Source organism: Eupeodes corollae, chromosome 2, assembly GCF_945859685.1.
Source record: "Eupeodes corollae chromosome 2, idEupCoro1.1, whole genome shotgun sequence".
Taxonomy (NCBI): domain Eukaryota; kingdom Metazoa; phylum Arthropoda; class Insecta; order Diptera; family Syrphidae; genus Eupeodes; species Eupeodes corollae.
Genome location: NC_079148.1, coordinates 67,455,826 through 67,482,574, shown reverse-complemented (window position 1 = coordinate 67,482,574; position 26,749 = coordinate 67,455,826). Strand labels below are relative to the sequence as shown.

Below are 26,749 nucleotides of genomic sequence, written 5' to 3'. Positions count from 1 at the left end.
GTTATAATATACTAGATCATTATAATTCAGCACTCTTACGTGGATATTCTTCAAAACACCATGCTTAGATATGCCGAATAAGAAATACTGCTCAAATGGGTCTTCCAGCAGGATAACGACCCAAAGCATACCAGCAGAGCAGCCAGGCAAGCGTTTACAGATAATAGGATTTCGGTCATGGAGTGGCCTGAATAGTCTCCTGACCTCAATACCATCGAGAATCTTTGGGCAGATATTAAAAAAGAATTATTCAAGGCAAAACCAAAAAATAACAGAGAGTTATGGAGCGTTGCTGAGCAGGCTTGGCAATCAATAACACCATCAAGATGTCAGGGACTTGAGAAGTCAATGAAAAGTCGCTGTGAAGCAGTTGTAAAAAATTATGGTCATGCTTCCAAATACTAGTTTTTATTTAATTAAATACCGTTGAAAAGAACTTTTTGTACCCTTGTTTTATTTTAATTTAATAGAAAAAGAAAATCACTGTTTTTTTTTGCTCGCTTTATTTTGTTTTTGGATTACTGCTTAGGTAATTAGCAATAAATTAAATTCCATTCTTACTAAAAATTTAATTTTAATGAATCTTAAGGAGTTTTACTTAAAAACATTTCCACCACCAAAGCTCTTTTTATGTTTTATGTTTTATTTAAAATAATTTTCCATGCACTGCTATTTTTTTTGCTGGCAGCTGTATATCTACTTACAATTACATGTTATAGTTTTAATATTGGATTATTTAAATTTACAATAATAAAATTCTTTACTTTATAAAAGTTACAAATTCTCTATGTAGGTAATGCCTACTTACATTTAACCACCTTAACTTCTTTGAGTTGAAAAGACAGATAAGACCCCATTTCCTTTCAATACAAGATTTCAATCATCAAATTTTAACTTCTCTCTTGAATTTTGAATGAAACAGATGTGAAACATAAAAATATGCTGCGAATTTATGTAAGTAATACGAGCTCTTATGAGAGTAGAACTTAAGGAAGGTCACATTCAGCCCAGCGTTTTAGGAAATCTTTCTTAAATTCGATGCACAGAACCATTACAGCCAACAGTGCGAACAATAAAAACACAATTAAATGTAAATTGGCATTACTGCAAATAAATTATCTGAGACAAAATACGTGCATAATCTTCGCCATGTAAAACAGGCTAAAACAGATCAAAATCAAATGGGGTGGCGCAACAGTCCGTTGTAACCAGGACCTAGTGACTTACAACTCTCAACCATTACTGTGTGCGAGTACTGTTGTCAGGAATGGAAAAAACCTACAATTTAAGGCCGAATCCGAACGGCTAGTTTGAGAAAGCACTCTTTCATGACAAGAATTACTCTTGAAGGATTTGTCAATTCCTCGCAAGAGGCAGTACCCGCGAAAATTATTTTTTTTTTTAAATTAAGGTGGCACAGGCAGGGATTGAACCCAAGATCCCTTGCATGACAGTCCAACGCACCAACCATCATGCTACGGGTACTACGGCTAAAACAGATATGCAGCTTTTTTCAGGCATCATTTCCATGGCGAAGAGTGTGCACGTGTATTTTGGATGCAGAACAACATTGAAAGATGTGTGCATACTAGCTGCACATCTATTGTAGCCATCATAAATGGTGCATAGTTTTGTCAAATAAAATGAGAGAAGCCGATATATCTCTCCTTTTTTGTCTCAAAAGAAAGTTATACCAGAGAATTTAAATAACAGTGCTGCCAAATGAAGATTGTTGGTGTTTATATTGTTCGCAATATTGGCTGCATTGTGACATTTTTATTATTCAAATGCAAAGGAACGTTTACAACCCTACCTTGCATCTGCCTTAAAACCTAATGGGTTCGAAGCATGGGCTTTGCAAACCTCTCAGTTAGTACGCTGTACTATTTCATTAAAAAACCTTGTTGTACAGTTTCTCAAAAAAAAAAAACAAATCACAAAAAAATAAGATTAAATCCGAAAAAGAAAACATTTTTTTTATGACTTAACGATGTTTTCTCGCTTTAATACTTTATACCTGTTCTATTGAGATCAATACCTAACTATAGAAATAAACAAAATTAGAAGGATACTCGTACTGCGGTAGTGAAAATTCGCTCCAAAACTTCACTCCTAATGAAGTCTACCTTTCTTTTGCAATTTTCAAGCTACAGCGGTAATGAAAATTCGCTCCAAAACTTCGCTCTTAATGAAGTCTACCTTTCTTTTGCAGTTTTCGACCTACAGCTTCAGTGTATCATCAAGGCCTGAAAACATAGTAACTGCGCTCCTGTACAGAATTCAATCATAGTCACAACACAAGCTACCCAGCTCACCAGCTGCCTACTTTGTCTGTCTGCCTTTGCGTTTCGTTTGCCTTCCACATCAACACGCCACACCACATTTGTGTACTAGCTCTCACTCGACTGACAACAAACCTAAACTCAAGTCCCAATCCCAACAACCATTCATCCAAATCCAACCTCAATCTATTATGCTGTCTCTTGTTTTCTTTTTCTGTTCGCAATCAAAAATATAAAATAAAAATAATGTCAAGACAAAAACAAGTGAAATACATAATAAAAAGTTTAAAATAAATCCACGGGATCTTCAACAAAATTAAAATCCAGTGCCATTGCCATAAAAATAGAATAATTATTTATGCAAAATTAACTTAAAAGAAAAAAAATGATAACAATGCAATTAAATAAATTTCAATTATTAATTACTTTGTTACTTGTCGTCTGTGCCGGTCGTATCCCACATGCTAATGCCCTAATCGAAGACGTAATCGATGTTATTCATGTGACCAAGGAAGTAGCAACGGGCATCCTTAAAACATGGGATTTTGTACAGCAGACGAGTTTCGGTGAAAGTGTTGAATTGCCTATATTGAAAGAGAAACAAAAGAAGGTCCTTCGCCACATGAAGGAGTTGTCTAGAAAAATCGATCTTTCCGAGAGTAGGGTACGAATAATTTTCTAACTTTTTATTTTGAATATAATAACAAATTATTAAAAATTTCTTTTATTTTACAGTACGCAAATAACATAGAATGGGCGATTGAATCTATAAATAGTTTCACCAAAGTGAATACTCGCTTGGAGTTGCAAATGCACGAAATCGACGACATAATGAATCGAATTGCGACACGCTACAATCAAATGCAACGCTATGAAGCCAACCAGGATAAATTGGAACAGACTACGCTGGTGACATTTGCTGAATGGTCTGTCTCTCCAAATGCTTATGCAGTCAATAATCTACTGGAGCAATTACATTTGATATTCATTGGAAACGAGGCTGAGAGCCGAACACCATCGAAAAGTGTGTTGGAAATGTTTGCTGAATTATTGCAGGTAAAAAAAATGGTTAATAATTATTTTTTTTCTTTTGTTTAGCACACAGTTAATTCGACCAAGTTTGTCTCAAGTAGTTAAAGACGGATTAATCTCTCTTCTTAAATGACGTCATAGTTGTTCAGAGAATATTTAACTTCAACTTGGTTTTCCGGTTTATTTGTTATGTTTCTTTTTATTTGTTTATTTATTTATTCCACACATGAGTGGTCAATGTTTAAAGTAAAAGGAAAAAAGAGTTAATTTTACTTCACACAAAATCATCACTCCACTGTAGGCTTGAAGGGAAAGTTTGAGAATAATTCTTGGCGAATAATAACATTTGTAAATGGATGACTCATTTAAACCGTTGACCACTTATCGACTTCCCAAGCCAACCATTCCAGATATAAGCAATGAATGACAAAGACTTTAATGATACTACTGAATTTATTAATTTAAAACCCGTTAAGATTATCCAGGCAAACCACGTTGTTTGATAAAAACAAATGATATCTATCTACCTTACCTATGGGTGACAATGATCGTTGTTTCAATTTTCAAATAGTATAATAAACTTTACATAATGCAAACAATGACCTGCTACAGCAGAGAAGATATAATCATTAAAGCAATAAAAGTATTTGTCACACACCACAGTTCAAGTATTTTATCTTGAACTGTCATAACAAAAAATTGAATTAATAAGTGTAAATAAGTGGGTGTAAGAAAGAGGTACACATTATCTCCTTTTGATACCCAGAAGATTGAGAAAAAAGGAATGGTTATTTAAGGCAATGATTCAAACGAATTTTAAGATTATACTGAACTTTATTGAACCTATGAATTTTGTATTCATTGGCAATTTTTAGTATATTCGAAAATCACATTTAGAACTCGAAATGTGACTCAAAACTTATTTTATTTGATATTTCCAATTATTTGTCTTTCTTGTGACACAAGACACCCTACTTACACAGTTTTGAGTACACTGCATTTCTCTTCATAAAAAAACTTGTTTCCCATATTTTCATGAATAATTTTTTTTCTTAAATTGAAACAATAGAAACCACTGTCCCTATAGCCTTTTGATCACTCACTAATATTAGGATACTATGATTTTTTTTCTTTTTCAAAGACTTGAATTTCAAATCATTGATATTTAATATGACTGGTGAGTAAAATGAGTCCATTTATTAACTTAATTTCTTTGATATAACTTAATTTGTGAGAAAAATAAGCTCTTTATATTCAACGACCGGAAAATGGAAGTCGGTTCGATGTCATCAAAAAAGACTACTTTCGATTTTAGCATTATGTTTGATATTGTTTGTTATAGCTTAACCATAATTACGCGTTCGTTCGTGCCGATTTTGACACATTGAATAGAAATAATGGACTCTTATGAAGGAATCAGAAATGTTACTTCAAGCTTTGCGATCGCTTTAGATCGTAAATATCATAAGCTGGAGCTCAACGCCTGAATTTGAAGCTTCATTACGTTTTGCAAAGCCTTGGGTCGCGCTTTGTGAAATTACACTTCATTTAAATTTGACGACTTAAAAAAGGCGAATTTATAAGTTTTCAAGAGTCTAGAATGGCTCATGCTAAACTTCAATGGATCTGGATTTAAATTTTCGAAAACCTAAAGATAGATAGATTGATTTATTGTTTTTTTTTTTTTCAAATTTAAGTTACAAAAAAGTATGGTTCTTTAATTTTAAGACATAACTATAAAAGCCGTCTGTCCGAGTTTAACAAAATGTACATAATAATGTATTGTAAAAGGTATGTTACAAATTTTCTTCAATTATAGCTCTTCTATATTTCGATGCTTGTTGACAAGAGTTGTGCAATTTTTCCCAGTTTTTTTAAAACCATTTTTATTTCTAGTTTCCCAAAAAAATGAATCCTGAACTCCTTTAAGACAGGACATCTTCCCAGGAAGTGATAAATGTTTTCCCTTTCATGCATATTACAAATAGTGCAGGAAATTTGCAAATCTTCTCTGTGGGGTATAAAGTTAAGGTCCATACTTTCTCCTTTGGCCTTAAAAACAGTAGATATTGTGTCAGTTGAATATTTTTTTTTAAATAGTTGTTTTCGCAAAGATTATGGTTTAAGGTGGCATATATTTCGCGATGGGTTGAAGTTAGTGCTTTTTCAATGCTTTCCGCTCGCATTTTTTCATCTACCGCTTTAATTAAATTATCGAACTCTTCCTTCCATTGATGGATATTATCCAAAGTGATCCTTAAAGTGTGACCAGCGAGCGAACTCTGCGAGTGCTTTCCAATGTTCATAAAACAACATTATCTTCTATATCACGTAACTTGCTATTCGTTTGGTCAACCTTTCTCCGTCCAGTACCATAGTTTTCGCAATGAAGTTGAAATGAAGTCGCAATGTTTCTATGAATAGTGGAGAGATTCCTGTTTCAACAAATAGCATATAGTTTGGTGAGGATTGTGGAAGCTTGAAAATTCGCTTTAAGAAAAATCGGAAAAATCAAATGGTATTTGATTCTCATCGACATATGTTAATCTTCCAGACAGTTTTTTGATGCGGCACTTATAGCTGATTTAGATGAAGATAGCTTCTCCTGAAAGTGTTGTTCCATGTTCATGTTGCAGCAGATATTTATTCCCAAGTATTTATATGACTTTACTGTTTCTAATTCCTGTCCATCAAAAAACTACTTCTCATTCCTAGCAACCACCTCCTTTTTAAACACCATTGTTTTGGATTTAATTTGGACTTAAATTGCATCCTTGTTTCACACCTGTAACAGTTTCAAAAATATTGGACAGTTGGTAACCGTCCCAAACAGCAGAAGTCGTTTGTTCATACAATTTTTCAATCAAGTTGCCAAATTTTCGAATTACAAAAGGCTTCTGATATAATTGCACCAATCCTTGAGGCAATTTTTACCAGCTGTCTTTACCTGGTCCACGTTCCCTCGGCATGGAGAGAAGTTAAAGTTGTTTTTATACCTAAAGCAGGTAATGCTCCCAAGTCAATCCTAAAGATCTACGACCTATAAGCCTATTATCATTCCTTCTTAAGACACTGGAAAGATTGATTGATATCCATTTAAGGGGACGTATCGATACAAGTAAAGGTAAATCGGTGGAAACAGCGTTACACACTTTAGTACGCACCATCGAATATTCCCTCCATCATAAAGAGTTCACTATGGTTGCTTTCCTTGACATCGAAGGTGCATTTAACAACGTGGACACATCTGCAATCACATCTGCACTGACATCTCTAAATGCTTCGGGAGTTAATTCATTTAATGCTTAGTAGCAGAATAATTAACTCAAAACTGGGCAACTCTTTTAGTAGACGATTTTTAGTAGAGGGACACCGCAAGGTGGTGTTCTATCCCCTCTCCTCTGGAACCTAGTGGTGAATGAAATCCTAACTAGTCTGGAGGGTTTCAGAGTGATAGCCTATGCGGACGACGTTGCTATAGCCAATTCAGGAAAGCATCTTAACATCCTAAAAGAACTCTTACAAAATGTCTTCGACAGACTAATTCTTTGGGCTGATCGGTGTGGACTGGGTGTTAACACACACAAAACCGATCTGGTCTTATTTTCGAGGAGATACAAAATTCCATTTGTCAACCCTCCTTATATTAAAGGAATCCAATTAAAATTCTCAGACGAGGCTAAATACCTAGGGCTTGTCTTAGACAAAAAACTAAATTGGAAACGCAACGTACAGGAAAGAGTCAAAAAAGCTACTGTAGCTCTCTTTTCTTGCAAAAAAGCTATTGGTAATAAATGGGGTTTACAGCCTAGAATCACGCATTGGCTATACACATCGGTAAACAGACCGATTTTAACGTACGGTGTGGCAGTATGGTGGACTGCTTTAGAGAAAGGTATAAACAGGGATAACTTAAATAAAGTCCAACGTTCAGCCTGCCTATGTATAAGCGGATCGCTTCGCACGACCCCGTCTGCAGCACTGGACACCTTGCTCTACCTTACACCTCTTGACATATTTAGCAAACAAATAGCTGCAAGCTCTGCTATTCGCCTCAAAGCTTCGTCGCAGTGGACTTACAACAACATTGGCCACTCCGTAATTCTAAGGTATTTAGAATCAATTCCAAAGCACACAGACTACACCATCCCCCAACTACAATTCGACAGAAACCTCCAGATTTCTATACATACCAGATCTTTTTGGGAGGATAGGACATTCTTGGAGGATGAGTCAATCCATTTTTACACAGATGGCTCAAAAACCAAAGAAGGGGTTGGTGGAGGTGTGTACTCTGAACGACTGAAATTAAGTCTCTCATTCCGCTAATGCAAGACGCTGCGAGGAGGGCAGGCACCAAGTGGAACAACATCTTCACGTGTCAAGCCATAAAAAACATCTGGCCAACACTGGATATAAAACGTTCAAGGTGCTTGCTCTCTCTAAGCAGATCGCATATAAGCTCGATAATAGGTGTCATAACCGGACACTGTCTAATAGGAAAGCACGCCACGAGACTAGGCGTATTCTCAAATGACTTTTGCAGAAGCTGTATGGACGAGGAAGAGGAAGAAACGGTTCTTCATCTTCTCTGCACATGCCCTGCTCTAGCTCGAACACGCATTAGCTAGGAGAATTCTTCTTTAACGATCTAAACGATCTAAATCATATCAGTATAATCAGCCTCTCACGTTTCGTAATGGGACTCTAACTGGTTCCATTGAGCTTAGGAGGAAGCCTCAAGATTCATGTGGTATCACAATGGGCCATTAAACTGGCCTAAGTGTGTCCGTTTCCATCTTGGACAGCCACTATAACCTAAACTAACCAAATTTTCTTGATAGACATATAATGTACAATTTATAAAAAAGTGCACTTCTGTCCACGCAGCTTTTAGGTCCACAAAAAAGGCATAGAGCTTTCTCTTTTCTCTAATAAATGAAAACCTAAAGATTACTGACCCATAAGTATTTGATATGCAAAATTGAATTTGAATTGAGAAAAAAACTGAAGAGAGTTTCTGTTTAAATTTTCGAATTCAACTTTCATAAAATGCATTTCGATATTCATACTTCAAAACTACTGACAAGATTTAAATACAATAACATACACATATGTAGATGTATTCATCTGCATAATGAGATAATCAATGGAGAAGGACTATAATATAATCCATCCGATATAAATCATCATGACAGCACATGAACCAGAGATATTATACATTTGTTTTGCAACCAGAGCAATTTTTTACTGAGGGGCTTGCAGTAGCGAAATAAATACCAACAGTGTTATCTACCCTCTGTTTTTGTTTGTCCACTTGAAAACTCAGCATAATTTTAATGATCATGATCATGAGTGAATCGTTCACACATCGATACATTAAATTCTTGCTTTAGAAATTATATACATATGAGGTTTTTTCGCTTCTTTGTTAAAAATTTGTTTTTTTTTTGGGCCGAACTTCTCTTCTTACTCCAAATACATATCAGTATCATAACAGTTTCAATTGAGCCAAATTTTTGTTTCAAGGATTTGTTCTTTGAGGATGTATATGCATCATTTTATTTATTTGTAAGATTTGTGTGTAAGGTATTTATAGAATACAGTTAGATAACTTTAAATGTTTGGTGCTCATAAAGGATTCATTTTCTCATAAACCTCTCAATTGAAAACAGAAGATTTATTATTTCTTGACCAGGAGAAATAGGTATCTATGTTTTGATTGGCAACCCTGCAAGTTACATTTTTCATATTTTTAGTTGTATTTAAGATGAATTACAATTCCGGATTCTTATCTAAATTCTTCCATCACAAATATCCCCACACCTTGTAAAATGTGAGTTCTTTTTCCTCTCTCTTATTTATAGATTTTTCTAACATCTCTAGCAGCTCTCTTGACGACGCTTTGTATTTAGAAACAAAGCTACTATTCTTTGAAATAAATGCATCCATGTTCATATTTGAAAACAATGAAGTCATATGTTCTATATAAAACTTCTTCTTCGCAAAGAAAGACATTCGAATAAATGTGTGGGTTCATTTTTTGTCGACAACTCAAAAATTGAGAAAGGTTTTTCTTCGGGGTTTTGTTTTTCATAAAACAAAACAAAACAAAGAAAAAATATGTAAGCATGCATTGCGCATGCAATGTTGAACACGTTGCATTAAAAGCATCTAACGTATATGAGAGCTGGTAGCTAACTAGATACCTTTACAATAGTTTAGAGTTGCAACATGGCTAACACATAGTTGAATAGGAAGTTTTTTTTTTGTAGAATGCGGTCAAGGAAGTTGGGAATATAAAATTACCCCAGACACAAGAATGCCCTCATTTGATATAGTCCAACATGAATGACCTTTAAGTAGGGGGATGATTGAAGGTTACAGAATGAATAACGACGGTGTTTTTTATTGTTCTTTAAAATCTTAAGGTCATTGACACAATTTATGTTGATGAAAAAAAAGCAACCTACGAGAACCGGTTTAGAGTCAATATAATAATATTGAAGTGGTTTCTTAAGGTAGGAATGGTATATGGAAGCTACACTTGACTTTTTCTAATGGTTTTAATTTTTGTGAGGAAAGAAAAATGAAACGTTGTTGTCATTACCGCATTTGTAACTTTCAAGCTATTTGCATACTGTTTTTGAACTAGTTTAAGATACTTAGCAAAAAATTCAACGGTCAACAAATGTTGAAGGCTAGAAACATTAGAGATCAATCAGTTTCTTATATAAATCGATACTCAAAACTATGAACTAAAACACCCTATTTTTTCAAGAATCTCAGCCAGCAAAAGCTCTTAAAATAAAACCTTTCTCTGCTACCAAAGAATCCAACACTCTTCGTTTTATGTACATACGAATATTTCGTCTACTGGTTGCAAAATCTTTTATTTTTTACAATTTTCTTTTTCTATTTATTTATTTGACAATTATTTGCTCTTTCTCTCATTCGTTCGTCAACAAAACCGAACTCAGTATTAAACAAAATACAAAATAAAAAAAAGGGGAAGAACAAAAACTCTACACCACTAACCAGAGGTGTACATGTTCCTACACTCTTTTAGTTGGCTGACTTTTTTCAGATTCAGGCTTCTGAATACTGAAATCAAAACCACACAACCCCATCCATTGCTGGTGTACCTACGTACTTATGAATTGAATTGAATAGCAGTGGTCGAACGGGACGGTAGCATACAATCTGTGCAAAAATTAATATATTTACGTTGAGAGAGAAAAAATAAATAAATAAATGAATAAGGTGCCAAGGTGTAGAATTAACTTTATTTTTGCCGTGTTGTGCAAATAAGATCATATCGAATTTTTATAACCTTTGATTAATAAAAAACAATGATCAAAGATTATGTAAAATAAGAATTAAAAAAAATTCTTTGTCAAGTGAATAGTGAAACAAAAGAAAATAACAAATTCACTTGTGAAATTATAACGGGTTTCTGTTTCTCAATTCAAAACCAACTAAAACAACAATATTAGTGATTTTAATTTTTTTTGTTTTTGCTTAAATTGAATTAATGCTCCGAATTCGAATAAAAAGCAAACGACAGCAAATCCAATAGGTAGCAAAACAGTTGAAAAATAAAAATAAATAAAATGCTTCAACGACGAAGCAGAACCATAATAACGATGTCAGTGGATGTGATGTCGTCATGGTTTTTCCTCCTCTTCGTTGTTCCCATTGTGCTTCTATCAACAACCACCACCTTTGTTGAAGTCAACGCAAAAAGAAATGTGGCTCTAGAAGTGGATACGTCACATGCGGAATATGTTTTCATAGAGAAGGCTCTCTGGAAATACATTGCAAGGCCTCGTATAACTCGTGAAGCTCAGCTGAAAAAAGTCTATGATTCTCATAGGAATTTTGCTAGAGACAATTTGCAACGGACATTCGATGAGAATCGATATGAAATAATTCAACATTCAGAATGGATCATGCTGAAGTCGGATTTGGTTTATTTGAATAGTATTTTTGAGGCTTTCAGAGTGTTTCTAAATACACATCCCATCAATGGAGAATATAATGAACAAGCGGCCTTGGATTTGTGTGATAATGTACTGAGGAACGATAGTACATTCTCAATCGAAAAGATATTCAAGCAAATTGAATTGATTATGGTCAAACAAGCCATGTATTATCGAGCTTTATTGGTTAGTTTTATTTAAAAAAAAATATTTGTTTCCTAACGTTTAAATGGGTTGATATTTCCGTCGTCGTAGATGTAAGCAATTATTAGTGCAGGTATTTGATTGTAGTTTTTATATTGCACGGAATGGATTATTCATACATATTTATTATAAAATTATTCAATTGTTTGGAGTTTCTCACAACACGCTACACCTAACTACTAAGCATCCAGGCTTCATTATTTGCTTTTGTTTAATTGAATGTCACAGAGAAGACATGGTGCGGAAACTGCTTATCAGTAATGTTAAATATTTTGAAATTCAGATTTGTTCAAACGCAATTATAAAACTCATATGAAAAATATTTCATTGAAGATTAAATTTAAAGATTGAGGCTTTTGAATTTTGTTTACACGATTTGTGTGTTTAAATTTGCTGTCAAACATACAAAGAATTTAAATAAACAAAAAAGAAAAGTTTATTTTTGCCCAGATTAATGGGTATAAGTTTTAAGGTCTCATAAATACAGCAATGATAGCGATTTTATTTTCCTTTTGGAAAAAGAGTATATTTTTTTATCAACAGGTTTGAGTTTAAAGAAAAAAATGACACTGCAAAGCGTAGATATTTTAAAATTAAGGACGAAAAACAGTGACTGCTATAATACATTTTAAAAGAGGTTTTACGTACAGTTAACCAACTAAAAAACGTGAATATGAATCTATTCAGCTTTACATCTTAAATACCACCAGATGAAAAGGATTGTCGATAAGAAAAATTCAAAACTATTGTTCTGTGCTGTAGTAATTCTTTATGGAAACATTAGCGTATGGAAGAACAATTAAGCTAATTTGATAAGTTTTCGTATAGTATTTGGAAACTAAAAACATTTGATAAAGTAATATGGACGCAAACACCTGGTTTTTTCGGCTTTATATGCATTGCAGTTAGAAACAAGTTTTAAATGATTTTCCTGTGATTTCCTTACGGAAAAGATACAATGCGAAGTATTTTTGCTTGCTTTTTTAAAACAAGAGAATGACAATGCGATTTTATTTTAGTTCTATAGCATTTAACAAAACTTAAAAGAATGCAAACATGTGTCTAACAGAACACATTAAATTTCTTATCTTAATTGAACGAGCAAATAAGTAACTTAACACAAAGGTATGTTACAAATTGGAAAACCATTTGGTTTCAGATCATTACTTGCATGAAAGCTAAACTGTGAATTGTTTATGATGTAAATTTTTATATTTGTTCTCTTTAAAAAAATATATATAAATTATCCAAACAAGAGAAAAATAGTTGAACTGTTTTTTTTATGATTGATTGGAAATGATTTATAGAGTAAGCAATAACATTTTATTTATGGGGCAGTTAAAGAAAGTGAACATAAGGCTTATGGAATGATGTCACTATCGCCACCATAGAATCAAATCATAGCTATGATTTAAAAAAAAAAGTATAATCCTTTTTAAAAACCAATTTGCTTTTGGAAAAACTTGTCTATTTTAAAGACCTCTTAACTTGACTTTATTTAAGACAAAATTAGAACTTGTTAATTCTTTGATAAACCTAAAAATAAACCTAGCTTAAAATAACAATAACTTTAAAGCCTGTCAAGAAATCGGCCCTTAGATACATATTTGTTAGTTAGTAGACTCTTGAGACTTATTAATTAAAATTAACTTTATCAATTAGTACACGATCCATGGAATCTTATTATCAAATTAGGATCCTCGAAAGATCTTATAATGCAACTTGCAATCTTGGAAGAGGGTATACATTTTTTGTTGTCTTTTTCAAAGCTTTTAACTTAGATATGGAATCTTTTTTGTCATAGAATAACGAATTATAAAGGGAAAAGTTAGACACTAAGTTGAATTTAAAAGTGAAATAAAATGATCGTGCATGCAAAACAAAACGAACAAAAAAAACAGACATTTTTCAAATAATTGAATGTATTAATAAAAATAATAATCTGATAAAAACTGCTTACATTACGGAATGTCACGTACGAGCGTTAAATTATCAAATTTAAAAAGTAAGGTAGTACTTTGTGAATTAAATTGAAATGATGCCAATTGTATTTGTTTATGGAGAAAAATATAGTATTGTGAGAAAGATTTCGTGCAGGATCTACAAAAATAATTTTAATTTCAAGACCTTTAAAAAATACAAATTTAGAAATCAGTACTTTAAATATTTGTAACTCAAAAATCTATTTTTCAGGATTCCAATAACCATCTTAGTGGAACTAGCCAATCATCTCAGCAATTCCTCTATTCCTTATATGCAGATATCGCCCTAACCGAATTGAAGGGCTATACTATGATGCAGTTTTCATGGATGATACTACGAATTTATGGCAAAGGTAAATAGATTTTATTTCGGTATTTAATTAATTTATTATATTACTTTAATAAATGTTATGGTTTAGGAAACTTTACTCAAGAATCGGATTTGATGCGAGAAGATTACGCCAAACGCACTGAACGAACTTTGGTTAAATTACGTGAAGTAATGCGCAGAGCTGATCGTATTGTCTGGCAAAGTGATCCCATTAAACATGTTAAAGGTAAGACCTATGATGAAGTAACGCGTCTACTGCAGGGATATATCGAAAATGAAGTCGATATGAACCCTGAGGAGACTTGCAGGGAGAATTGTGCATTCTATGAAGCAACAAAGAGTTATGGCTGCTTTAAGAATCTTTATTGTGCCAGGCAACAGAGATGTTCTGGAAGACTGTTGAATTGTGAATATGTCGATTCGGATATGTGGATTTGTCCAGCGGTAAGCATCTCCCTACAAAAATACTAAAAACAAATTTACAAATTTTTGTTTGCATACAGCCATCTAATAGTACTCGACGATATGAGTACATTGAATATGAAAGTGGTCGAACTATGGGCTTGAAGAAGGCGTGTTACAGAGGAACCACCAAGGTTGATTCTTGGTGGCGTTATGTTTTCTGGCATTGCAGTTATTGTTTCTGCATTTGTGACGAGCAGGGAATCAAATCAGATCGTTATTTCAATCTCCGTGAATCTGTCTCAAACATTGATGAAAACAAGTAAGTTTTGTTTTAAATTTTCAATTATTAGAGCAAAAATGCACACGTTCTTTAATAACTGTAAATTGTTGTTTAGAGTAATAACTGGTCTGCGATTTGTAAAACACAAGCGTGTGTTCCATATTCAAATTCAAGAAGGGCAATTGCTTCCACGTGGCAATGTCAATCAATCAACCTTGAGCTGGAAGCCAGTGGAGGACTATCAAATATTCGACCGCGGTGTATCGAATGGCTATGATTACCATACTCTCGCTTGGGATAAACGAGCTATTGACTTGGATGATATTGAAGGAGACGATGTTAGTCATGTTGTGACTGGAATACGTTTGCGAGTTGTTGGAGCCCATTTGAATTTGGAAGCACGTCTCAGTGAATACAATTTCGAAAGTGGGGAGCTGGTTTCTCCAAGGACTAGCAGTTTCTGGAAGTCTAACGATAACACAGATGTCAGCGGTGATAGAAGGTGAGATTTCTGTTTCAAAAATCATTTGAATGTAAATAATAACTTTTCTTTTTTTTTATTTAAAAGAGAGCAAATTCATCTGAAGAATCCCGATGTACCAACAAGGACTTTGGTTAAATCAATGCCCACATCTCGACATAACCAATATATTGAATTTACTCACACCAGTAAGGACAGGGATGCAGCACAGACAACAGTGCCTTTTATAGATATTCAAGAGGTTACATCGAATCCGCCTGTGCCATTGTCCGGAGTGGGATTATACCACAAAGGTAGAAATAATTTCGGTGGTTTTATAGCGCCAAAGTTGATAACGTATGATTTTACATCATATGTTCGGTTTCCAAAAAATGTGACTAATTAAACATAAACAAACATTGAAATGTTAATTTAATTTTTATAATTTTTTTTTCTCTATCTTTTTTTTTTAATACGCTTAGTAGTATTTTTAATTACCTACTTTAATAAAACTTGTATGAAGTTTAATTTAAACAATCAAACAAACAAAAATTTCAATGAAATAATTCTAATAATTTATACAAGAAAATTAAAAACTGAAGTAAAAATGTCAGAAAATCTGGCAGCATTGAATTCGAGATATAAATAAAGAAATATAATTTAATATTTATAAATGTTTTTTATCTGATCCTGATCCTGAAAAAAGGAGACACTCGAAACTGCAGAAACCAAAGAGGAAGCAGTCTACTTAACATCGCCTATAAAATCTTTTCTGCCGTAATATGTGAACGTCTAAAGCCCATCGTCAACAACCTGATAGGTCCTTACCAGTACGGTTTTAGTCCAGGAAAGTCCACAGTCGATCAAATATTCACATTACGGCAGATCCTGGAAAACCCAAGAACACCAAATCGACACCCACCATCGTTTCTTCGATTTCAGGGCCGCATATGATGGCATCTACAGGGTTGAGCTGTAGAGCCATGTCTAGTTTTGAAATCACTGCCAAACTCGTCCGTTTTTGTGCAGGATGACCATGGAGAATTCACGCTGCTCCATAAAGGTTGGAAACAACTTAACAGAAGCTTTCGATGTTGATGCGCTGCCATTCGTTTTTTTTTATTTTTTTTAACATCGTAATTGAAAGAATACTGCAGCTCACGCGTCAACACTAGATTCACTATCTTTCAAAAGTCTGTCCAATTACTAGCATATGCTAATGACATTGACATAATCGGAAGAACTCAACGTGATGTCAATGGGGCTTTTGTAAGTATTGAGGCAGAGGCGGCAAAAATGGGTTTAACGGTTAATGAGGGCAAAACAAAGTACATGCTGTCGTCAAGAAAGGACATACAACATCGACGTCTTGGTCAAAACGTCACCATCGAAATACATAACTTTGAGGTAGGCAAGGACTTCGTCAACCTAGGCTCCGCTGTAAACGCAGAAAACAACACCAGCGCTGAGACCAATGCTCCGGCCCGGAAAGTCTTCGAATCCACACCCACAGGACAGCGCAGTAAAGGAAGATCGCGGATCAAGTGGCGTTCACAAGTGGAAAGTGACCTCACCCAACTTAGAGCGCGAAACATCTAGCTAGGGACCGAGTTAGATGGAGAAGTTTGTTGGGTGAGGCCCTAGTTCACACAGGACTGTAGCGCCACCTTAAGTAAGTAAGTAAATGTTTTTAATACAAAATTTGTTCATACAACAAATAATTAATTGCATGTAACTTTGGAAACCGCAGTGGGAATGTTGCAATGTTAGTACAAAATCCTGTTTTCTAAATGGGTACAAGTTGATTTATTCAGCTTTGTGATTGACTAAGTTAAGGCATTGATGAAACAATAATATTTGGAATTTATAAGAAGCGAAACAAAATAAGAGGACAATTTTCCCGTCAAAAATTTTGATACCTTTGGAGGCTTTTTTAAAGACAGTGGTCGTGAAAGAAATTTAAATTTGAAAACAGATAACTTATTTTGAAAAGTACTCGTATTATGCAAAAGAATACAATTTTCTAAGATTCCGTATTCAATCATTTCAACAAAATACATTGATGCATATTGTACTTCCATCAAATTAAATTGAGTTGCTTAAAAGTTCGTAGAGTATCAGGGTCTTACTTTCGTTCGATTATTTTCAAAAAAGAGTAGTTTTAAAGATGGAGTTGATCTACAGTTTTTATTCCGAACGGTTAATTTGAGAAAATCTTTCCTTACAAGAATTACTCTTAGTGAATTTTTCAATTCCTCACCGAGGACAAAAAAAACTTTAAGAGTGGTCAAGGTAGGGATTGAACCCATGACACACTATCACGCCACTGTTACTGCCATCAAGAAAACTAAAATCCTCGCTATCATTAGCGTTTAACGCAAGTTGTTTGGGTTTCTTGAGGCGATGGAAAATGCTTCTTTTTCCCTACTGGTCTACATATTGTCTACTAAACTTAAATTCTTCTTAACCTTGAGAACAACTCCAGTAAATTACCTCAGTCCTTTAGACAGTATTCAGATAAGGGCGTTGATTTCACACTGGTGCGCTTCGAGGGACAGACAACAGACTAATGGCCCGTGTAAGCATTCGGTTCAGGGTTGCAGGTTTATAAGGGTTTTCATCAGTATCACCTCCAGAATGACAATGAGATATATTTGGGGTCTGAAATATTCAAACATTGTTTCGGGTCAATTTATTGGAAACTAGAACATCGTTGATTTCTTTATGTCTCTTGAACACCCTCGTAGTTCCTTTTGTCTAGCTCTTTTTTTACGTCACATTTCTCCTCTCATGCAATTCAACCTCAAAATTCACACCTACAAGAATGCACATCAATAACCCTCGAGCCTAACTTTGTTCGTCAGTCAGATAATCGTTTTTTAGCCGCGAAAAGTGAATGCCTTCCCACAACCGGTTTTAGCCTGTCATTACAAAGTTCAGGAATTCAAAACCATGTGCTTTGACGCTTCTTCTCAAACCTTTTTTGTATGCTGGCACTTTCTCTTTGGCATAAACAAGGAACAAATTCAAAAGCTGACTTTAAAATTTATACAATGATTGATGATACAGATGCTTCGGAATAAGTGAATTTGTAATGGTTTGAAAAGGCTTTTTCTTTTTCATAGATATATCCATTAAATAATGAAGTAGAAATTAAACCTAAACTCATACATTTTTTTAAACAATCATTGGTCCAATGCTGAGAATTACAAAATGTCAATTGCTAAATATTTGAGTCCTTGTTTTGCAGGTTAGACACTTACAAAATTTTCTCCTCAACGCAAGAATTGAAGACCATTAGATTTTTCTAAGATAATACGATTCAAGTTCAAATTCAAATAAACAGGAAAAGGCTAATCATACCTATTCAACGGTTTTGAACAACAGATCCAATTGTTAATAATGGCAAACGTCTTTTAATGTGTACTAATAGACTATGTTCACTGAATTTTTGTATTGAAATTCTAGTTGCATGAATTAAAATAATAACTTACCTGGACTCTCAATGGATGTATCATAAGAAGCGGCAATATATACGATGACGATGGTAAAATATCACTCAAAGACATTCCCATCTTTGTGACAGCTTGGCACAAGAATGCTGCTAGATAGCGATGAAGTGGAAAGTGAAACGATGCTTGCATCATTTCTTCCTGAAAATATCAACAACAATAACCAAAGTAAACAAACTAAGTCCAATATTTAATAATATAATAATTTATATTCAACCACCCACCTTGCTTAACCTAGGTTCCAAGAAATATATTGCATCCAACCATTCGTGCAGAGTATTTACACAATATGTTAGAATTTTTTTTGCCAAAGGGGCGTGTTTTCCATCCTTGAGGTGAGATATAATCGACCACATTGGATAAGCACTAGCTTCAAGTTCACAAGAAAACGCAGCATAATATGAACTTGGTTCGAATTCCACGTGACTTGTTGTCTCTCGCACATTGACATTCATACCCTGAAGCATTGACAGAAATTGAAACCACATATCAATTAGATTGTCATCACGTAGGAAAACCAAAGCGACCGATTCATGCGAAAGCACATTGTTAAAGTCCGATACTAGAGGCCAATAGCAATGTTCTTTCATAACTTGCCGAGTGCAGTCGATCACAAAATGAAAGTTTTTGACGGGATCTACTTGAAAAGGGAGAGGGAAATACCATATAAAAAAAACATTAGTAAATAAATTTGATGGGTTGTTGTTGGTTTTGTTATTGTTTAATTTACCATGAAGTGTGTTTTGAATGAGTATCTTGGACATCATCAGTTTTAAGCTGATTATCATGACGTGCAGGAGAGAAAGTTCATTGACCATTTTAAGAGCTAAGCTTTCGTTTGAGAAGAGTTGAACGCTCATATGAACCACTCGATTGCTAAGCGTGTCCGGGTCTCTGGACATTTCCAGAACACATGGTATTCGACTGTAGTGCATCACAAATGTACGAGTGAGATGCTCCTGAAAAAGATACAAAAAAAACATATTTTAAACTTTTTTAAATCTATGTTATGCTTTAAAGACGTTATAATTTAACTTGATTTTAGTAACTGGTTAAATTAATGAAATTAACAACAACTAGAGCTATGCAGTATGCATATTTAAATTTGAGTCACCCAAAGCCTGCAAGCTTTCAAACATTTTCATTTTTTAATACAAAATAATGGGAATCTTTTACAAGTTCCTAAGAACCATATTCGCAATGCAAAATTGTACTAGGTTTTCCGCTTACATATATTTCGGGATTCGTAAAAAATTCCGATTACGATGGAATTAGTGAAAGGGCTGATGTGCACATATTTTGCGTGACAGTCCTACTCACTAACGGCTACATTGGGACCTGCATCTACTCTAGAATAATAGCATACAAATAAAAATAAATTAGGTGCCTCAACAGTCCGTAGAGAACCAAGACCTAGTGACTTACAACTCTCAAATATTCCTGTGTGCGAGTAATTTCTGGGATGGAGGGGACCTACAGTTTATATGCCGAATCCGAACGGCTAATTTGAGAAAGCACTTTTCCATGACAAGAATTACTCTTGGAGAATTTGTCAATTCCTCGCAAGAGGCAGTACCGTGAATACAACTTTTTTAGGTGGCACAGGCAGGGATCGAAAACAAGACTTCTCGCTTGACAGTCCAACGCGCTAACTATCTTGTCACGGGTACTATAAGCATATTCTTTTAAATTTTCTGCAACGCAACCTTACACTTGGCAAGCGAAGAAATTGTAAAGGGTATACATAATATAAAATCGTAGCTTAAATTTAAGTCTGAATTTTTATTGAATCAAAATTTAACAAAATAGTTTACTTTTTAAAATTGTCTCTAGCCATGAAAACGGTAAGCTTGTTTTAGAATTACACAAAATTTCATAATATTGTTCCCTTGGTATAATATTATTATTTTTTTTGTTGACTTGAGCTTATGGTCTAAGACATTTATATCTAACATTTCGAAAGTATGAATTCAATTGTAGTCTGGTTCAAACTGAGGAACACAAAAGCCAAGTTCGTCTAAATTTTTTTGTTAAAGTGGAAATCATGAAACGATTGTCTTTCCTTATTCAAGTCGATAACACTGCAGCCATTATTTTAAAAATTCTCTTTCAAAATTGTTTAATCGTATTGAATTAATTTGAATCATTTGAAAATATTTTCCATTATTGCATACTTTGAAATTGATTCCCAAATACAAATTTATTTATTATTACAACCAGGGCCTCAAGTGCAAAATATTTGGGAGTTATACTCGACCCTAAACTAAACTGGAAACTAAATATTGAAGTACGGGTTAAGAAGGCCTGTGTTGCCTTCTACGCCTGCTGCAAACTTTCCTCAAAAAGTGGGGACTTCAGTCGAAGATGATTTTATGGACGCACACAACCGTAGTACGCCCAATCTTAACATATGGCTCGATTGTGTGGTGGCCTGCTCTTAGCAAAGCCTATAATATTAATAAGCTAAAGAAGGTTCAGAGAACAGCTTGCCCAAAGGACGCCTTAAACGTTATTTTGGATCTTCTACCAATCGACCTTTTTATTAAATACATAGTTTCCTGCAGCGCTATTAGGCTGAAGGAATCAAACAGCTGGTTGTCAAAACCTTATGGTCACAGCAACACAACGAAATTGATTTCCTCAGATATTATCTCGGTAGACACTGACTACTGCACTCCTACTTTAAACCTTAGTAAGGGTTTTAAGGTTATTTTCCCATCGAGAGAAGATTGGGAGGATGATATCGTGTCGATAGGTTTCGACACAACCATCTTTACTGACGGCTCAAAGATGGAGTGCGGAGTTGGTTCTGGGATCTTTTCTGAGTCCCTAAATGTAGCCAAATCCTTTAGGCTTCCTGACTTTGCTAGCGTTTTTCAGGCTGAACTGCTGGCAATAAGGGAGTCATTTAAGATACTTAAACAAAACCCAAACCAAATCCGAAATGTGGCTATCTTTACAGACAGTCAGGCAGCTGTCAAAGCCATTAACTCGGCCATATCCTCATTTAAATTGATCCAACAATGTCGCGATGAGCTTGCGAACCTGAATATTAACTCGGTGTCAGCCTGATCTGGGTTCCGGGCTATAGTGGTATCGTGGGAAATGAATGGGCTGACGAGCTAGCCAGGCAAGGATCGGCCCTTCATAGCTCAATTGCGGAAATGGTTAACATTCCTCTTGATGCTATGAAGGGTAAAATCTTTTCTATCTACCAAACTGAATCAAACCGAAGGTCTAGCAATTTACCCAACTGCATTATATCTAGAAAGATATGGCCCACCTATAATAAAACCCGTACAAACGATCTTCTATGCAGGCCAAGGCAAGACATAGCCAGGATTGTTGCGGTTTGTACCGGACATTGGCCTTTAGAAATTCATGCAGGGTAACTCTTACAACACATTTTGCCGTAGCTGTAGTGACCAAAGAGAAAGTGAAACCATAATCCATTTCCTCTGCAAATGTCCTACTTTGGCAAACACCAGAATGAAATGCTTTGGAAAAGCATTCTTTCAAGAACTTGATGAGCTATCTGAGACAAAGATTAGAGACCTAATCTTTTTTCTTAATGCTATGAAGCTTCTCTATCAATCTTTCCCTTTCAATCAAAGGTCAAACGAGTTTTTGGTATCAAAACGGCGCACTAAAGCGCTAATTGGATCTCAGGCTACGTTGCCTTGAGATCGCCATTTCTACCTACCTACAACCAGGGCCTTGACTTTATCGACAATTCTCTTCACCTAACCGACATCATCTACTTCATCTCACAAGCATCACACTATATTTACGCCGAAGAGATGAAGCTTTCCTCTACCATATAATTTCTTTCTCAACCAATCGCTCTTCACTAATGCAAGCTTGACAACGTGCTCTTTTAGCGTAATTGTAGCGTCACCGGAATAGCCTTCCTCAAATACATTGCCAAACATTTTCCGCAGGACTTTTCACTCGCGGCTAATAGGTCGTAGTGCCATTTACTAAACATCCAGATCACTAATCCTTGTGCGTTATGATCCTGCATCGCAGCAGTTTAAAAGTTATAGTAGGGTTTTTTATAAGAGCTTTGGCAGACGATAATATAATGGCATAACCGTATACGAAGATTAACAAATTGCCGCACGGGGGCGGAGCGGCGGAGTTTGAGAACTTTGTTTCGTAAAGAGATTTTTGCTATATGTCTTACTAAGTGCCTGATTATTTACAAATTCTGTTTCGCGATTAGGCATTGAAATTTTATTTGCAGCTTAACTCATTGAGCTTATTTTATTCAAAGTTTAGCCAATACTCAACACGTCGCGTACCGCCATGAAGTAGGCTTTTGTTTATAAATTGATTAGAGTAGACTTTAAAAAGGTGCATATCTTTAAATTAATACAGACATTTTTAGCAGAAAAGTGAAAATATACAAAATTACTTTGCGGAAAGATTTAAGAGAAAGTTTAAACTTTAATTCAATTTTTCAAAAAAGCACGACTAAAGCATATGCAGTTTAATCATAATTGTATTTAAACACCCTTAATGCATTTGGAAAACTTTCTTTAAATCTTCAAGGATTTTTTTTTAAATTTTCTTAAAATCCTTAGCCCTGGCATGAATAACTTGGTAGATGCATTTAGTTTACTTTCATTTTTCCCTAACGATAAAAGATTTACTTTTTCTCTGAAATAAATTTGTAGATTCGGTTCAGAGGTATAAATCATTGCTCACATGGGAGTAATAAAACCATAAGCACCTTAAATTACATTCTCAAATTACCTAACCAAGAACCTACCTTATAGTCTTGGTCTGGCAGCATATTTAGCAGGAAGCACACTAAATTTTGTGGGAACTCTAATTTAAACGTCCAGAATATAAACTCTTCCAGCAATGTAGTGTGGTTGAGTTTCTCTCCTAATGCTGGTAAATGTTTATAATCATCAGGAGGTTCCGGTCTATAAAATTAGCAAAGAATTAAAAAAAAAAAGAAGAGAAATTAATATCAAATAGAAAATAAATGTATTCTCTTTGATAAGGCACTCACCTTGGAAATCGATTAACCGCATCCTCGTACTTCTTTTTATTGGCTTTAAGGAAATTTCCATGTTCTGTATCTGGACAGGGTTGTTCGTTGTAGAATTTATATACCTATGAAGGAGGAGATTGTTAATGTGGTAGGTGGTATGTATGTAGATAAATTATGAAAATTATAATCATTCTATTCTTACCTCGGGATTGATAAGAGCTCTCGTCATAACCTTACGCATTATTTCGCCCATATTATTCAGTTCAATGAGCATGTTGGTAAATTCTTCGCATGCGTGTGCAGCCATATTATATGTACCAACATTATCACTATATTGACGGAAATGTTGTAATAATCGAAACAGTAATTTTGGCATTATGGCTTCGGCCACTGCCAAAAGGTTGTTAGGAACTGGATCTTTGTTGGCACCCTTATTGATGCCATGATCGGTGCAAAAACCTTCAGCTTTCATTACCGATGTATCACCACAATCACAGGCACCACCAGCTTGAGAGAGAAACATATTAAAGTCATGATTGGTGTGATCTCCTTTTTTGAAACAATCACGACATATTGACATACAGGGTGATATGCCACACGTACGACATCGATAGGCAACCACGTGTGGCACCCAAACCAAGCCGCATTTAGCATGGTTATCATAGCTTCGGACTGAAATTATAAAAAAGAAAACAGTGATATTAGATTAAATATATTTTGTAGAAGAAAGAAAACTTAGTTTATGTAGAGGAAATCGTAAGCAAAAAGTAGTTGAGATATTTTTTAAGATTAGGAGCTTAAACTACATCATCAGGTTGTACCAATCGAAGCTAAATTGTGACGATGGGAATGCAAGACATTTACAACATTTTCATGTGTGTTGACAATTGTCAAAAGTCTGCCACAATTCAAGAATAAAACTTTACGCTTTAAGCTTTGATGGCAAAAAGGAAGGGAGCTTATTTGAAAAAAGGTATACGCGTGGTTACCAGAGCTCGAACATTATACTCGACGGGGGAACATCGACGTTTCAAAAACGCATTTTGAAAACAGATAATTGAAAAAGAGTTCCTTCAGAATTGTAAAAAAAGAAGAGAGAAATGTAAATATTTACGTTCAATGTTAAAGAGTCTGTTTGAAGTATTTTGATGTACATATTATTCATATTCAGAATGAAAGTTAGTTCAATGACCACACCAATAAGTAAGTGTGGTTTATCAGGCAAAGATATAAATTGCAATCACATTTAATACTTCAATAAGTCCAATCAAAAAAGAACGATAAGCAAACGTACGTATGTACATACAAATTGCAAAAAAGTATATATTTGTTTTTATGATTTCATAGAGTTTTTAAATAATAATAATTATCTTTAAAGAGGTTTTCATTTGGTAATTCTGATTTTAAATTAATATGTTATATATATAAGGTATCCGTAAACAAAATATTTACTTAAAGAATTCAAGGGTTAAGTTACACTGAAACAATGACAACAAAAATAATTCCAATCATGTTTCATGGGACACAAAAAAATCGATTTTTACATTAATCTGAATTTACCTATGGCGAGCTCTACGAGCAGAAGAGGAGAGGGGAACACCACCTTCTTAGATGGAAAAAAAGAGAGCATGAGAAGCGCGCGATCGAGGAGATAGAGGGATGTCACAACAGGAATGAGGTTCGTAAATTTTACCAAAAGGGTACCAGCCACGAGCCGAAGCCTGTAAAGACGATCAGGGGAACATCGTAGTAGAACCGCAGTCGATGCTGAGAATATGGAAAGACCACTTTTCCAAATTATAAAACGGCGATGACGAACCGAATTCCGCTGTAAGGGAGATAGAACCACTCAACCTAGGCGACGCAGATCAACAATTCCGCCTACCCGATCTTGACGAAGTGAAGATAGCTATATCTAAACTGAAGTCAAACAAAACTGCTAGGGCTAACAGCATCGCTGCCGAACTATTCAAAACAGTAGGCGATCACTTGGTAGGGAGCATGCACCAACTCATCTGCAAAATATGGTCGGAAGAAAGCATGCCCGATGAGTGGAATCTCAGCATAGTGTGCCCGATACATAAGAAAGGAGATCCTTTAAACTGCGTATAAGATCCTCTTTGCCGTATTGTGTGAACGTCTGAAGCTGTTCGTCAACAACCTGATTGGTCCTTATCAGTGTGGCTTTAGACCAGGAAAGTCCACTATCGACCAAATATTTACACTACGGCAGATCTTGGAAAAAACCCAGGAGCTTCAAATCGATACCCAACATCTCTTTATCGATTTTAAAGCCGCGTATGACAGCATCTATTGGGAAGAGCTCTACAGAGCAATGTCTAGTTTTGGCATCCCTGTCAAACTTATCCGTTTGTGTAGAATGACGATGGAGAATGCACGCTGCTCTATCAAGGTCGGAAAAGATCTCACCGATGCATTTGATTTCAAAAAAGGTTTTAGACAAGGCGATGCACTGTCATTCTTCAACATCGTTCTGGAAAGAATTGTGCAAAACTCAACCATCAACACTAGGTGCACAATCTTCAAAAGGTTCATCCAATTACTCCGATACGCAGATGATATTGACATAATTGGAAGATTAAAGCGTAATGTCAGTGGAGCGTGCGACGGAAGCGAAGAAGATGGGTTTAGTGGTCAATGAGGGCAAGACCAAGTATATGCTGTCATCAAAAAAGGATACTGAACAACGACAACGAATTTCGAGAGAAAAATTCATAGATGGAGAATGGAGGAGAAGATATAACGACGAACTGTACGGGCTGTACAGCGACACTGACCTAGTTAGCAGAATTAAAGTCCAACGGCTTAGATGGCTAGGTCAAGTAGAGCGAATGGACATCAACGCTCCAGCCCGGAAGGTCTTCGATTCCAATCCCAAAATTCGAAAAGGACGGCGCAGTAGAGAAAGACCGCGACTCAGGTGGTACACCCAGGTGGGAGAGGACCTCAACCAACTTGGCATGCGAAACTGGAGACAGATAGCTAGGGACCGAGCTGGCTGCAGACGCATATTGGTTGAGGCCCAGGTCCGCCCCGCCACCTTAAGTAAGTAAGTAAGTATTGTGATAAAAATGAAGGCTGTAGTGAGTTGGCTGGCTTGGCATATATGAATTGTTTTAAAGGCGGAATATCACGTAAGTTATGTAGTTGAACACACATATGAGGGCTGTAAGTCAAAAAAGAAAAGAGCATGATGTCAAACTTTACAAATATTTTTGAAATATCAAGTGCAATAATCCTACTTTTCCCAAAA

General features: G+C 35.1%; 2 protein-coding genes across 6 annotated transcripts in view; one reads left to right on the top strand and one right to left on the bottom strand.

Moving 5' to 3' along the window:
- The window catches only part of LOC129947565 (E3 ubiquitin-protein ligase Ubr3), a 69,859-nt gene that overhangs the window by 14,312 nt on the left and 28,798 nt on the right, over positions 1-26,749 (bottom strand). For 2 of the 4 annotated variants that reach the window (XM_056058175.1, XM_056058177.1), the window contains 6 exons: positions 23,678-24,147; positions 23,494-23,597; positions 23,245-23,404; positions 19,201-19,429; positions 18,695-19,110; positions 18,453-18,611 (listed from right to left, as the gene is read on the bottom strand). In XM_056058175.1, coding sequence (XP_055914150.1) covers positions 18,453-18,611; positions 18,695-19,110; positions 19,201-19,429; positions 23,245-23,404; positions 23,494-23,597; positions 23,678-24,147 — 1,538 coding nt within the window. The remainder of the gene's footprint in view (positions 1-18,452; positions 18,612-18,694; positions 19,111-19,200; positions 19,430-23,244; positions 23,405-23,493; positions 23,598-23,677; positions 24,148-26,749) is intronic. The other 2 variants (XM_056058176.1, XM_056058179.1) reach the window with 1 other exon arrangement.
- Positions 2,393-15,624, top strand: LOC129947566 (uncharacterized). 2 transcript variants are annotated; one of them, XM_056058180.1, is made up of 7 exons: positions 2,393-2,946; positions 3,018-3,338; positions 13,694-13,835; positions 13,902-14,257; positions 14,317-14,537; positions 14,614-15,000; positions 15,067-15,624. In XM_056058180.1, exons 1-7 carry the CDS (start codon positions 2,668-2,670, stop codon positions 15,362-15,364), a joined length of 2,004 nt encoding a protein of 667 aa, XP_055914155.1. In that variant the 5' UTR covers positions 2,393-2,667; the 3' UTR covers positions 15,365-15,624. The 2 variants fall into 2 exon arrangements, with proteins under 2 accessions (XP_055914155.1, XP_055914156.1); XM_056058181.1 differs by lacking the exons at positions 2,393-2,946; positions 3,018-3,338 and adding an exon at positions 10,451-11,482.

What these genes read in the sequence shown, in the direction of transcription:
- LOC129947566 (XM_056058180.1), top strand. Translation starts at nt 2,668, where the DNA reads ATGATAACAATGCAATTAAATAAATTTCAATTATTAATTACTTTGTTA. An exon ending in TGTTTGCTGAATTATTGCAG is followed by an intron (nt 3,339 to 13,693) that starts GTAAAAAAAATG and finishes TCTATTTTTCAG; the next exon opens with GATTCCAATAACCATCTTAG. An exon ending in GATGTCAGCGGTGATAGAAG is followed by an intron (nt 15,001 to 15,066) that starts GTGAGATTTCTG and finishes TTTATTTAAAAG; the next exon opens with AGAGCAAATTCATCTGAAGA.